Genomic DNA, 16,104 nt, shown 5'->3' with positions numbered 1-16,104 from the left:
GGATCCCACATGCCGCGGAGCAACTAGGCCCGTGAGCCACAACTAGGGAGCCTGCGCGTCTGGAGCCTGTGCTCCGCAACAAGAGAGGCCGCGACAGTGAGAGGCCCGCGCACCGCGATGAAGAGTGGCCCTCGCCTGCCACAACTAGAGAAAGCCCTCGCACAGAAACGAAGACCCAACAGAGCCAAAATAAATAAATAAATAAATACTCAAATAGAAGGGGATGTTAAAAAAAATCTATCATATGAATTAAAACAATAAACAAGCAAACGCGAATAATCCTATTTTAGTGATTAGCTCATTCAGTTGGGAAGAATCAGTAATTTCCTCACTGTTTAGAACTGACCGGTTTCTGTAGTCTGTCACATCAGGAAGATTTACAGGGCATAGAGTGGAGGCTTCAGGTTGAGCCCTCACCATTCAGATAACTCAGCCACTCATCATGTCACCTATGCATTTTCATACCACATGTGTACATGCACACACACATACAAACAGAAAGCAGGGCTTGTCTGTCGAAAAGTTGATGAGTCCTGACTTGAACCCTAAAATTAATAACAACCACATGTCCCAAGTTGGGCAGTTTAGCGTAAGCAGTGGAACAAAGACTTTAAAGGTCCTAAAGACATTGGTTTGATTTCTGCTACTTGCTTTAATAGGTTTGCGACATTGTTTTTTTCTGAGCTTCAACTTCTTCTTCAATAACGTGGGCATAATAATATCTATGTCATACAATTGTTATGTGAGAATTACATGACAGCGATGTGTAAAGGGTTTAGCTCAGTGCCTCAGCTACTATATAAGTGGTAGAAGGCTTGATGTTACCTGCAATGCACTTATAATAAAAACATTTTTCTCTAAAGGAAATACAACAAAAGTACTTGTGAAACGTTTAGGTCCCGAGAACTTCACTTTGAGTTATGCAGAAAAAGAGAAAAAAAACCCACTAGTTTTCACTGGTCTTGTGATTTTGTTTATTATGCTTATGAGGCTAGAGCCAGTAGTCCTAATCATCTTAATTTTTCCTAAATGTTTGTCTACATTTGGACTGCTATTTGTCCCTGAACAAGTTACCTGACTTCTCTGGTATTAGACAGGGTCATTATCCTTAAAATTGGGGTCCAATGTTGGAGTTTAGCGTCATGGGAGCAGGGAACTTGGGGTGGAGGTTTGGAAGTCCAAGGCAATGATACACTCAAGAATATCTTTTCCCTGTGCTCAAGGTTTGGGTGCCCATTCAAAATTGTAGATTTGATTGGCAACTTTCCCACCAAGAGTGCCAAATGGCCAGCCTATGTCTTACCTTGTAGAATCACTTCCAGAGTACTTTTTGAGGCTGAAGGAGTCACAGAGAAATGCACTAGCCTTTTTTATTTGGCTTATATTCTTCTATCCAGGGTTTCCAGGATTTGTTCTGGGGAATACTGCAGTGTTCACTTATTAAGGAATCCATTAGCACTCATTCTTGTTTACATTTGCATAAGCATCTTAATGGTTTAAGGAAAAATCCATAGGCCAGAAATTCCAGAAATTTCTCAGTGCAAAGCCTTTTACCCAATTCATTTCTTTCCACTCATTATAACTATGGACAAAACCCCAGGGCTTATTTCTCAAAGGCAATTGTGTTAAGGTTTGCATTGAAACACTAGGTTCATAGTTCTGGAAAAAATTATCAGTCTTTTAAGCAGTATTGATAGATAAACTTGCAAGAGCAATACTACAGCTGCTGCTACTGCCACTGTAATCTACTGTTATTCCTGTTGCATTGGGGAGTTTCACAAAGAGAGATATCTTGGGAAAGTCTTGAATTTTTGCCGAAGAGTCAAAAAACAGAAGCAATTATTCTGAGAAAGGGAATTGTTTTGAAAATCCTAGCAGCAGTACTCTTTGAGATGCTATCAAGATGCTGGAAGGTTGCTTTAAAACCAGTTTACAGTAATCTTTCTCATTTTACAGGTAATCCCATGATCACCCAGCTAGTTAGAACTCAGGTTTAAAAATCCCAGTTTGCTCTTCTTTTCACCTATCCTATGCTATCTTGCTTTGATTGACAGACATCTCTACATATCAGATGCTTTACCTTTTGCTCATAAATCCTCTTCAGAAAGTATACTTTGAGGCATAAAGTCATTGGAGTATATTTGGAGTATTGAAATTTTACTGGGTTTACTTTACATAGCATCTATAGCAAATATAGATGTAATAAAAATAATGAAATCTAACAGAGAAACACTAAACTGAAGAAGAAAAACGTGTGTGTGTGTGTGTGTGTGTGTGTGTATTTCTTTTAGTTAGGACCTTTTTGATACCTACTCATTCCCTGGAAAATGAAAGCAATCCATTAAACATTTGCTTTTTAAAAATACTGTTGTAATAAACTATAATGGAAAAGAATCAAAAAAATAGATATATACATATATATGTATAACTGAATCACTTTGCTATACACATGAAACCAACACAATATTGTAAATCAACTATGCTTCAATTAAAAAAACTGTAGGACACTTTCCTTCTTTCTTTTGGTTAATGTAAATGTTACATGTATACATTTGAAGCATGTTTTATTCCTTAAGTTTTCTTTCCATTTTTTATTTATAATAAATTTTGAAACTTAAAGCCATATTTATATAGCATTCCTGTAAATTTAGTTTCAAGAGTTGTGAGATTGTCATTTTGTTTCCCATCTATTCTCCTGTCTCCTAATTTGAAGGTCAGGATATGTACTATTAAGCCTCATTTGGAAAAGCTGAATCTAACATATTCCTGCATATGCCATGAAGCATGTGATTCTAAATTGACAACGAATTCTTCTAAACTGTAGGGATTTGTTTTAAAAAGTAACATGATGTAACGTGGCATAGTTACTTAAACCAAAGGAAAGGTTGCAGTTCTTTAGATGACCTTTGGGAAACAGCAGACATTGGTCAGAATGTCCTAATCAGGAAATTTTGAAATGTCAAGCCTAATCTGTTAATCATAATTATATAGATATTTTCTGAAGTTTACAGTAGCACTTTAATAAAGAACTTTCACATAGACACTGATCATCTAAAATTTACTCTTACAATTCTAAGATAATAATATTTTCCCTATGGCAAAACTGAGATCCAGAGAATCTCCAATTTGCTCAAAGAGACCCCACAGCTAGTAAGAGTTAGAATGTAGATTTGAATGCAGTTTTCTAGTATCAGGTCCAGTCAATGCTCTTCAGTATAGCAAAAACTAAACTAATCATCAACAAAAACTAAAAATATAGAGAAGAAAATTTTAAATGTTTAGATACATTTATAAGATAGTGAATGTTCAGTCAGATTGAATCCTTAATGTCATTAGGGTTTAGAGAAAAAATGGAATGTGACAGTTATAAATGTCTGGTATAATCTCAAAAGACAACAACAACATAAAAGCAAAGACAGTATAGAACAGTGATTCTCAAACTTTAGCATGCATAAAAATCACCTGGCAGCTGTATTTTGTATAATCTCAAAAGACAGTAAGTAAAAGCAAAAATGATATAGACATTGATTCTCAAACTTTAGCGTACATAAGAATCATTGGAAATTTGGTATACATAAGAACTCTAAGAGATCCTGAATTTGTATTTCTAAGAGTCTTCCAGGTAATATGGATGTTGATGGTTCAAGGGACTATATTTTGAGTATCTCTGACCTAGTGCAAAACTGAAATGTACAATTTACATCCATCCATCTATGCCAGTACAGACACAGACACAGACACAGACACAGACACATACAGGCAAGGTGAATGTAATAGTAATGGTAAACTGCATAGTGCCAGATACTGTTCTAAGTGTTGATATATATTCTCATTTAATCACACAGTAATCCTACATGGTAGGCATAAGTTTTAACCCACATTAAATACACAAGGAAACTAAAGCACAGGGAAGTTAAGTAACCTACCCAAGGTCACACATCTACCAAATGGTAGAGCTGAGATTTAAACCCTTGCAGTCTGGCTTAGAAATCTCTGCTTTTAACTATTATACCATACATCTTTCCCAACAGCTGAAAACATATTTACCCAAAATTGCAGTAAAGAAATTATAATAAAAAATTAAATGCCAGAGAGGAATATAAGACAAGATTTATATATAAACATATTTTTTTGAGTATTTAGAATGTTCTTGCAACCACCTAAAATACATATGTATATATCAGGGATTTGTGATTATTAAAATAAGTACTTGACTTTAAGATGTACTTAAAAGTCCATGAAATAGGGCTTCCCTGGTGGCGCAGTGGTTGAGAATCCGCCTGCCAATGCAGGGGACACGGGTTCGTGCCCCGGTCCGGGAAGATCCCACATGCCGTGGAGCGGCTGGGCCCGTGAGCCATGGCCGCTGAGCCTGCGCGTCCGGAGCCTGTGCTCCGCAGCGGGAGAGGCCACGGCAGTGAGAGGCCCGCGTACCACAAAAAAAAAAAAAAAAAAAAAAAAAATCCATGAAATAAAATGAGATTTTTAAACCAAATATCTTTTCATTGTAATGTGGATAAATCCATGGGGAGGAGTGTCACTTTCTCATCTATGAACAACCTGCCATAGCCAGCGGTCTTGGACATTGAATAGCTAATGTTCATAGGGTGCTCTTGGTTAGAACGTCAACTCTCTGAGCTTGGAAAGGCTTCAGGAGCCCATGGGATTCTAATACAGGGCTGCAAAGGCCTCTCCTACTTTGGAGTTATATAGAACTCCAGAAGCTCAGAGGGTGGTTACATAATTGTTTCCCAGTCTTTGCAATTTTCAACTCAATCCCAGAAAGCTCAAAGGAATTGGCAAGGTCCTACTGGAACTGTGAGTTTCTCAGAAACCTGAGCAGACTCCAGATCTGAATTATCCACCGGCAAGGCCCTAGGACTGGGACCCTCCTCCAGAGGTTGAAATAGGTACAGAGAGCTGCTCAGCTACCCAATGTAGAAATATTTCAGCCCCACTTGCCTCAACAGCCTCAAGCCACACTCTGTCTGGGGACTCGTACTTGAAGCTGGGGTAATCATTCCTTCCCAGGCACTTCCCGCTCCACAGATTACCTTTAGGACTTAGGCAACCGTAGAATCAAATTCACTGAATTAAATTGCAGCTCTGATGTAAAGTCCTGGAAGCAGTTGTGTTTTTAATGTCTCTTCAATAAGTAAGCATTTTGGCTTTATTGAGAATATTTTCTGTTGTGAATGTGAACATTGCGTTCGTCACGAGAGGCAGTGCTACCTTTTACCCTTCTTTTTTTTTTTTTTTTTTTTTTTTTTTTTTGCGGTACGCGTGCCTCTCACTGCTGTGGCCTCTCCTGTTGCGGAGCACAGGCTCCAGACGCGCAGGCTCAGCGGCCATGGCTCCGCGGCATGTGGAATCCTCCCGCACCGGGGCACGAACCCATGTCCCCTGCATCGGCAAGCGGACTCTCAACCACTGCGCCACCAGGGAAGCCCTATCCTTCATGTTTTTAAGGATTTCTGATCCATGGCTGAGTATTGCAGAGATAAGATGGGCCCTCAGAGCCAGGGAGTTACCTTTGGTCTTGGTTTAGTTTAAGATAGACTTAACATGATGTTTTCTATCAGAATGAAAAAGCAAAACACAAAATCAGGCACTGCTGTTAGGTCTACATTTCAGTCATTGTGGTTACTTTCAAAAAATTTAAAAAGAAAGAAAGAAAAACGGAGGAAGAAAGGGAAGGAGGGAGGGAGGGAAGGAAGGAAGGCAGGAAGGAAGGCAGGAAGGAAGCAAGGCCAGAAAGAAAAGGGAAAAGAAATACTGAAGGCCCAGGCTCAGTTTTCAGATTGAGTCTGGTACATTGTTGATGCGTCTCTGACTTTTTTTTAAAGCATTTGTATTTCATCTGCTGTGACATAAGAGGTGAAACTATTATTCTGGGGCTTCCCTGGTGGTGCAGTGGTTGAGAGTATGCCTGCCGATGCAGGGGATACGGGTTCATGTCCCGGTCTGGGAGGGTCCCACATGCCGCGGAGCGGCTGGGCCCATGAGCTATGGCCGCTGAGCCTGCGCATCCGGAGCCTGTGGTCCACAACGGGATAGGCCCCAGCAGTGAGGCCCGCGTACCGCCAAAAAAAAAAAAAAAATATATATATATATATATATATATATATAATTCTGATATTATCAGTATAAGAGTGGCAGCAGAAAAAAAAGAAAAAGTGTTTCAGATTTGGCAAAATCTGTGCAAACCGTTCCTGAAACCATGAACCACCTTGGTCAGGAGAGATGCAGCCTGTTGGTGAGCATCTGATTTTTAGGCATTCTTAAAGTTGGGGTGATTTTTTTTTTTTCTTTATTTTTGGAAGTGAAAAACTTGGCTTTTATTGATAGAGCTGTCAGGGACTGGAGAACATTGACAAAGATTCTTTGCTTGACCAAACTTTAGACAGGCTCCTGAACCGTCTCCTAGGCCCATCTGTGCACTTCCTTGTAAAATCCAGTTTTACAAGAACCCTGCTAAGTCAGTTTAACCAGAACCCCCCAGCCTTGTATCTGATCACCCTCGATATCTCATTCTCATCAGGTTCCTCATCCTCCACCATCCCCCAGGTGATGTCGGATCACCCTAGCCTGTCTTCAGCAAAGAATCCTGTTAGGTTGGTTTAACCAGAATCCCACTTACTCCTGAGGTTTCCTTTTAGTAATTTTCCATCCCCTGACCTCCACCCTGCTCCTTGGCTATAAATTCCCACTTGCCCATGCTGTATTTGCAGTTGGGCCCAATCTCTCTCCCCACTGTAAAATCCCATTGCTGTGGTCCTTATACCTATTGCGATGGTCCTGAATAAGGTCTGCCTTAACATCTTTAACAAGTGTTGTTGAATATTTTTTCCTTTAACAACATAGGGAGTGTCTTTAGTCTCCTAGACAAAATTTTGACCCTGGTAGCCCATGGATGGGCAGGATCTAGTTTTCAGAAATGTTTTGTTTGGCTTTTATTGTGTTTTGAAAATAGAATTGTTTGCCAATACCTAAATTTAGGAGCTATCGTGTAAAAATCCAGATTTTTTCATTTTTTTGAAAAAAAAATCTAAAGAAATGACAATATGAGAAAGACAACTGGCTGAATCAAGTTAGTGGCCGCTTTGTTTGGAGTGGGCAGGGTTTCTCTCTCTCCTCCTAGTATCTCTGCGGCCGACTTCTCTGGCTGTTGTGCTCTACCTGCATGTGTAGTGTTTTGCATTTGCAATGCCTTCATTGTGGCTTACTAATCAGTTAGTACTTCATGGTGTTACCACATGTCTCTAAGGATGCTTCCATAGTTACTGTTCTTAACTATATGAGACTATAATGCTCTGGGACTCATAAGAAAAAGGAGAATTATTATGTATAATCTTAAAGGACTATGGACTGACATTATTCTGATTCTTACTGCACCAATTTCATAGAGGTTTCATGGAGCTCTGACATTTGTTTTTTTTTTATTAATGATGGGATTTAGATGTATCTGAAGAAAGTAACTCAAATGTAATTAAGTCATTGAAAGATGAAAATACTGACATTTTGGAAAATTGGCTTCTGATCAAAGAATGTATGCATTAAGAGGGTGTTTCTAGGCTTTTTAAGTAGAAAAAGAAATGGATAAACCGTCTGCTTCTTAAGTACCCGAAAACATAATTTGCTACTTGAATTTGCCTTTATTTTGGCTGAATTAAAAAGCAAACAAACAAACAAAAGCAAATCAAATGTTTACCTGAGGACAAATATTTCTGCCTATAAAGTATGACTTGACTCTGGAAGCAGTCCGTGGTCTCTTTACTTCTTTGAATAATGAACTTACAATAGCAACTTCTGTTCTATGAAAACTGTGTTAGATTACCTTGTTTGAAGGCTCTTAACCATTTGCTTGATTTGGTTTTCCAGATTATATACCTTAAGTTTTAATTAATACAATGACTGAAAAATGTTTGCCTTTAGAGAATAAGATTAAAATAATTTGTTTACCTTGAACCTTATGAAGGAAAGGTGAATACAAACTATATGAATTACATTGAAAGGATTAGGTTGGAAATTGAACTCTTAAAGAAGTTTGAGGTAAACTTTTGACTTATTTAGGGGTTCATAGGAAAGTTAAGCAATCACTCAGTTTTTTTAAAAAGCAGGAAGAAATACTGTATATATGTCTGAGTATAATGTGCTCCCAAGATGTGGATGTTTATCTATTTTCCCAATGAGAAGTTTTAAATATATAAAACCTTTAGAAATATAGATAAAATGATCAGATATCTATTTACATATTGTTAATGTATTAATTTACTTCCACATATGTATTTGAAAATCACATATTATATAAAAATATTAATTTAGAAATAATCACTTTCCTTGCCTTTATTGTTCATTGGTTGATTTTATTCAAATTTTTTGCATGTGATTTGATTCTAGTGACTTTGTCATCACTTTGAGTCATCTCAACTAGTTTTCCAGCACGCATAATTTCCTAAATTTTTTGAGACTCAGTACTTTTTTGATCAAATATGATTCGGTCACTGTAAACCATATACCAATTTACAAGCACTATTTGTGTATAAGAGGGGCAGTTATTTAAAAAATTTGTTTTATAGGTGAATACTTTTCTGCTCTCCAGCATGTAACCACTCCAAATAGTGTTCTTTAACATTATATTAATACGCTTTTGCATTATCCTATCAAACACTTTCAACTGAAGGAAAAAATTACTAAATCTGTGAGGAATTTTTACTTTAAAAAACAGATTTTGTTAGACTACATCTATAAGCATTTAAAGCTAGTAAGGAAAGAGGTTGTTTCAGCCTAATGTGTTTTCCCCAAACAAACCTTTGCTTTACATAATAATGTAATACAGAGTTTTAGGTAAGGATTTGACTCTGATGAGACTCTTTCCTGAGGAATATTCTTGAGGGACGAAAAGAATCTGCCTCATGTATGAACATATATGATACTTTCTTTTTTTCTCCCTTTCAAGGTTATTCCTTAAATCTTTACTAAAGTTCGACAAAACATAAAAGATAGATAACCTGGAGAAAGGGAGAATTTTATTTAATGGCAAATCAAGGCGATGTTATTAATTTTGTGAGACTTTTTTCTTATCCTAGTGCATATCACAATCATTAAATTATCCATTTCTTAAAGAAATATTCCTATAAAAAAGATAGCAGGTGAGGAGATGAAAGGATATACTATGTGACAGACATTTTGTATAAATGTTTCCATAGCTGTATAATAGTATTTATGTGAGATTTTTATTAGGAGGTAGCAGTTACTTCGACAGGAGACGTTGTCCTTGTCATTTCCTGATAACCATTAACCACAAACTACAGAAGATGAAAACAGCTGGCATTTTTATCACAGAGGGAGATGATACAGCTTGGGAATATGAGAGGATTTAGAATTTGTAATGGTTAGTGGTTTCTGTCTTGGCTATTTAATAAAATACCTAGTTTTAGGAATTAAAGAAGATTGAAGTGACAAATATTTTTACTTTCATATCATAACCTATGGAAAAATCTATTATTGTAACATTTTCCAGGAAAGGATAACTCACTTTTACTCTGGGGCTTCCAGCTTTGTATGAAAAAAGTCTACGTCATTAATATACCAAAAATATAATTTAATACTACATGTATCAGAAACAAATTATGCCAATGTTGATAATGATGAATTATCATTTTTATCTTTTAACAGTGGAAAGAGTGGAACGAGAAAACCTTTCAGACTATTGTGTTCTGGGCCAGCGTCCAATGCATTTACCAAATATGAACCAGCTGGCATCCCTGGGGAAAACCAACGAACAGTCTCCTCATAGCCAAATCCACCACAGTACTCCAATCCGAAACCAAGTGCCCGCGTTACAGCCCATCATGAGCCCTGGTCTTCTTTCTCCCCAGCTCAGTCCACAACTTGTCAGGCAACAAATCGCCATGGCCCATCTGATAAACCAACAGATTGCCGTTAGCCGGCTCCTGGCTCACCAGCATCCTCAAGCCATCAACCAGCAGTTTCTGAACCATCCACCCATTCCCAGAGCAGTTAAGCCGGAGCCAACCAACTCTTCTGTGGAAGTATCTCCAGATATCTACCAGCAAGTCAGAGATGAGCTGAAGAGGGCCAGTGTGTCCCAAGCTGTCTTTGCAAGAGTGGCATTCAATCGCACACAGGTACCGTTAGCAATGAACGTCGTAATTGGTGATTCAGAATAATACTAAGGACAGATTGTGGCAAGTATTAGTTCTTTCTTATCTCTTTAAAATTTTTTTTTTTTATGGATCTCAGAGCATGTAGAATTAGATTAATTAATAATCCTTAGTTCATGAAATACTATCACCATTGACCCATACTTGGCCATATTAATCAATTTCAGTAATGTAATGAATGTCTGCGAACCCACCACCCAACTCAGGACCTGAAATGTTACCAATGACCTTGGTCTCTTTATGTGCTCCTCCTCTCTTCCCTTGTTCTCATTTGCTTTTCCCCAGACATAAACCTGATCTTGAATTTTGTGCTTATCATTTCTTGTTTTTTTAAAAAACTAGTTCCAGAACTATTCATGCCCAAACAATCTATTATTTACCTTGTCTTTGAACTTTATAGAAAGAATATCACTCTATGTCATCATTTCTATAATTTTTAATAAACCCTTCAAAATGCACAAGTTAGATTTAAGATATTGATAAAGTAAAAATGGATAGATTACTCATATTTTTAATGTTTTGAGGGAATTATATGCCAAAATAATATTAAATAAGACGGTAAACAGTTTATTTATTTATGTCTTATTTTATTGAGGGCTGCTTATAATTAAGCAGTTCTTTCCCACCAGTGCTAAACGTGAGTGTGCATCAGAATCACACTGTTTTAAGGCAGTTAAAACACCGATTGCTGGGCCTCTTCCCAGAGTTTCTGATTCACCAGGTCTAGGGTGGGACCCAGAAGTTTGCATGTCTAACAAGGTCCCAGGTGATGCTGATACCGCTGGTCGTCTGGGTCACACTTTGAGAACTAGTAATCTAGCTCTTATACTGTTGTCCCTCTGGTATCTGCAAGGGATTGGTTCCAGGAACCCCCCACGAATACCAAACTCCACAGGTGCTCAAGTCCCTTATATAAAATGGTGCAGTACAGTTGGTCCTTCATATCTGTGGGTTTCACACCCGCAGATACAGAGGACCAACTGTATGAGTAACAAAAAAGTAAAAGTGCATAATCTTAAGGAGCTAACAGCCTGGTAGTGAAAAATAAAATGTACCCAGATAATTAGAGTAATATGTGAAGTAAGGTGAATAATGCAGGATAATGTGAGCAGTGATTACAGGGGGTGTTCATGAGGAGTCATTAACTGTCAGTAGAGTGAGTATGGTAAGTCTTTAAGAGGACCGTGGGTTTAAGTTAGCCGCCCTACTAAATGCAAGGCAGGAAGCGAAGCTCTGTGCAGATGCAAAGGTGAAAAAGATCATGGGTGAGCACACATGTGAACAACTGATTTGAGTATGAGGTTGCTGGGCAGTTAGACCTTGAAGGATACATAAAATTTAACAGGAAAACATGGAGAAGAAGGGTATTTTAGGCTAAAAAAATGCACAAGGAAAGTGTTGATTCAGAAAAAGGTGGGATTAGTTTGTAGTTGATAGCAAAGCTAGATAATAAAACTAAAGGTGGAGGGAACAGATCTGTAAAGGTCTTGGGGCCGTGCTAAGAACTTTGAACTCTATTTAATAAGCACTGGAAACACTGAAGGTTTTATATAGGAATATGCTATGATCCAATGATCAGAATTGGATCTTAGGAAGACTTTCTTCCCCTTAATGATAGCAAGAGGGTTAGGAATATCATTTAGGAAGCCGCCTTAAGTGTCCAGCTGAAATGTGTTGAAGTTTTGAACAAGACGGACGGCGATGGAGTAGACGGTACAGTCAAAAAGCATTGTGAGAGTAAAGTTGACAGTGCAACTGCCTGGAGTGGAGATAACACCAAGGTTTGAGCCTGGTGACTATGAATAAATAGAAATTATTTAGAGAATCAAGGAGGGCATTGAAAGAGATGGTTGGAGTAAGGTTAAAGTGATTATTTTGGATTGGGCTATTTTGATTTTGAAGTGCTAGCAGACTTCTTAAGTGAAGATGTGCAGCAGTCATTGCAAATAACAGTTTAGTGCTAAGAAGAGTCGTCAGGGTTAGAGAAAGAGATCAGAAGTTTATTCACAGAGCCTGGGATTTAAAGAGACAGGGGAAGGAAGGGAGAGGCCACCAGCACTACTAATACCAGAAAAAGAGCCAGAGAAATGCCCAGAGAGGTGGGGGCAGGTGGAGGTGGAAGAAAAGGGAGATGCTGATAAAAGGATAGAGGACCTGGGTAAAGAGTTTTCAGAGGAGACTTGTCCGTGTCTGGAAAACTAAGAAGTCTGGGAAGGGGAAGCTTGAAACCGTGCCATGAGATTTGGCAATTGGTTGGGAGAGATCACTGGCAAACTTTGGGGTATAATTTCATTAGAGTGGTGAAGGCAGGAGAGAGAATTTAGGAGTTCAGGAGTGATTAACTCTTGAGGATATAGAAGCAGTGGCTGCAAATTACTCTTTCCAAAATTTGGTGTTGAAAGGGAGACCAGAAATGGGTTGACAGTTTGAATGTGAGAGGGAGTCAATTTGATATAGAAGAATTTGTGAGGTAGTTTGGGGCCTCAGCTGAAGTCAGACAGCATGAACTAGTGATGGAACCAACCACTGTGGTTTGGTAACAGTCTTCAGCCACGCTGGAACTGCAGGAGTAGGAGCAGGGAAGAAACGCAGTGGGATTGTTTGAGGTTTGGTGCTGACAGCTTAGGTATGGCAGGAGACCAAGAGGGGTGAAATCTCTTGCTCCCTTGACTCCTAGCTAACTTATACATTCTGTTATTGACAGAGTCAATACATCATATGAAAATGAGTTCGGAGGTTCACAGAGGGCTGCACATGTTCCAGACATCACTCCACCACTATTCTCTTGTGACTCAAAGTACTGGGGCTGCATTTGTGTGTCCACAGTTATCTGAACTGGGGTTATGAAGAACTCTGATCCTTTTGGGCAAGTCTGTTGCATACTATTATAAAACACAAAGTAGAAGGATGCATCTTTTAGTCTGTATCTTGCAGGTGTGTGTGTGTGTGTGTGTGTGTGTGTGTGTGTGTGTGCACGCGCGTGTGCATTCTTTCATCTATCATTCATGTACACAAATAGGCATTTCAAGGCTAGCCAACATTTTATTGCTGGTTATTTATACCGCTCCTTTGGATAAGGATAAAATTGAGAGCATGGTCATATTGCTTTGGATTTTAGAATCAAATACAGTATATATTTAATCCAAATAGCATGAAGCATGAGAGAAGAAGGCTTACGATGAGGCTAGACAAAAGGCGGGCCGTGTTGGTGTGAGGAAATGCTCTGCCAAGGCCCTAGACTCCTGGAGGTCTGTCTTCTCCTGCACAACTCTTTTTGTCTATTTTTGGGGATTAATGATTTTCCTTTGGCATTGCCATCTTTCAAGTGCCAAGTTATAAAAGGTCTAATTGAAGCACGGAATGCATTTTATTATTTTCCTCCTGCCATTAAATTTGTAAGATGGCTACACCCAGAAAGAAACATTCACATTCAATCAACATGAGCTTGAGTTCATGGGCAAGCCTTGAGGATATCAAATGGAAACTGCATAGGAATGTATGAGTATTTCCTTTTAAATTTCTGCTTTTAATTTGGGAAACCTTTTCATCCCTCTGGGATCATAACCTGTTGTGTATAAAGCCCAACCTAATCAAGGTAGATGGTATTGACAGAATGACATAGTTTGAACTTAAGCTGGAGGTCAACAGACAGATTGTTTCTGCTGTATATACTGTCGTCACTAACAGCAAGGTTGGACAGCTAGGTTTCACCAGCAGCATTGTTAAATGGAAAATATGGTGTACTATGCCCCATGAAACCAACTGTGGATTTTCCAAATGGTAGGCTATTTTTTTAAATCACGAGTGGTAAAATGATTTGTCAGCTATAGTAAACAAATAAGAATTAACTTTATAGATAATAACATAAATAACTTGTTAATCTTTGGATAGAAAAGAATCTCAACATTTTTTTCTTAAAGCAAACAAAATCAGATTTTAGATGGACACCTAAGGCCAATATTAGTCTTGTACTCAGTTGTTTTATTGATATGTAGCATATCCTCAGTTTACTGACTATTTTTCAGAAATAGTTCGTGATAACTATTTTTCATTTATTATCAAATTCAGTAAAAAGCAATTTTATTTGTCACCCTATAGTTTGTGCTCCTGGATTTGTTCTTGATGATTAGACCAAGAACAAATCTAGCAATTAGTTCCTCTGTGTGTGTGTGTGTGTGTGTGTGTGTGTGTGTGTGTGTGCATGTGTGTAGAATAAAAATCACATGCACAACATTCATAAATGAATCTAGAGTTGTAATAAAAAATAGTCTAGTTTTTCATGTTTGACTTCCAGATGAAAATCTCAAATTCATAATAAATAGCATTTGAAAATAACAGTTCTTGAAAGAAAAACTATTAATTACTTTGTGTGTCTGATCCATTGCCACTATATCATTTGGTGTTGTAAAGTAACATAATTAAGGGAATGGAGCTATATTTCCAAGAACTTGCTTTTTTTTTTTCTGGAACGCGGGCCTCTCACTGTTTCTCCCATTGCGGAGCACAGGCTCTGGACGCGCAGGCTCAGCGGCCATGGCTCACAGGCCCAGCCGTTCCGCGGCATGTGGGATCCTCCCGGACCGGGGCACGAACCCGTGTCCCCTGCATCGGCAGGCGGACTCTCAACCACTGCGCCACCAGGGAAGCCCTGTGTGTCTTTTAAAAACATAAAATATATTTGTTTGATAAAATGATCCCCTACCTATACTTCATGGCAAGGTCATGACTTATGCCAGAGTCAGAGATAGTCAACCTTTTGCCAATCTGATTTTATTATTTATTATTATTTTTTTACATTTCTCTATTGGTTTCTTAATACTGTTCAAACTAAGAACATAAATTAAGTCACATGTTCTGGGCAAGGGAAACAGCACGTTTGAGATCATGTAATGCCAAGATGTTGAATCTTCAGCTTGAGCATTAGACTAATGTAATTCTAGATGCAGGGAGTAGCAGAGCATCACATCTTATCTGAGCCATCAGCATGGTAGAAGCCTATATTTGTCCTTATGACCTTAAAATATATTCGGAGCACCATCGCTTACTTCTTTACTAGACTTTTGAAAGAAAAGGTTAGCCCTATTTTTCATGTCTCTAAAGACTTTTATGACAAATGGGGCCCTATAAGAAGAGTAAGATAAACGTGATGTTTTCTGACCTGATCATTAATATTCAGGCAATCCTATGACACATTTCTAAGCATTTCTGTTACCTGTGGTCACAAAGTAATGTGATACACCAGAGGAGGCTGAGGCAGATAACAAGCCTGCCCTTTTTTCCATGCTTCACACCTCTCCCAGCACCACCCCCCACTGTCCCACCCATGATTTACTTCTTTTTTTAAAATTTAATTTAATTTAATTTTTTATACAGCAGGTTCTTATTAGTTATCTATTTTATACATATTAGTGTATACATGTCAACCCCAATCTCCCAATTCATCCCCCCCTGCACTGCTTTCTCCCATCAGTGTCCATACGTTTATTCTCTACATCTGCGTCTCTATTTCTGCCTTGCAAACCAGATCATTTGTACCATTTTTCTAGATTCCACATATATACGTTAATATATGATACTTGTTTTTCTCTTTCTGACTACTTCACTCTGTATGACAGTCTCTAGGTCCATCCTAGAGATTCTACAAATGACCCCATTTTGTTCCTTTTTATGACTGAGTAATATTCCATGGTATATATGTTCCACATCTTCTTTATCCATTCATCCGTTGATGGATACTTAGGTTGCTTCCATGTCCTGGCTATTGTAAATAGAGCTGCAATGAACATTTTGGTACATGACTCTTTGTGAATTATGGTTTTCTCAGGGTATATGCCCGGTAGTGGGATTGCTGGGTCGTATGGTAGTTCTATTTTTCATTTTTTAAGGAACCTCCATAGTGGCTGTATCAATTTACATT

The 16,104-nt window shown here is 38.3% G+C and overlaps 1 protein-coding gene across 6 annotated transcripts in view; it reads left to right on the top strand.

Annotated features, from left to right (window-relative positions):
- Window positions 1-16,104, top strand: part of SATB2 (SATB homeobox 2) — a 203,309-nt gene that overhangs the window by 114,202 nt on the left and 73,003 nt on the right. For all 6 annotated transcript variants that reach the window (XM_059055493.2, XM_067026506.1, XM_067026505.1 and 3 more), the window contains one exon: window positions 9,679-10,151. In XM_059055493.2, the coding sequence (XP_058911476.1) occupies window positions 9,679-10,151 (473 nt within the window). The remainder of the gene's footprint in view (window positions 1-9,678; window positions 10,152-16,104) is intronic.

The sequence above is a fragment of the Kogia breviceps genome, chromosome 2 (assembly GCF_026419965.1).
Source record: "Kogia breviceps isolate mKogBre1 chromosome 2, mKogBre1 haplotype 1, whole genome shotgun sequence".
NCBI classification, from domain to species: Eukaryota; Metazoa; Chordata; class Mammalia; order Artiodactyla; family Physeteridae; genus Kogia; species Kogia breviceps.
This window is presented reverse-complemented; position numbering and strand designations above follow the sequence as displayed.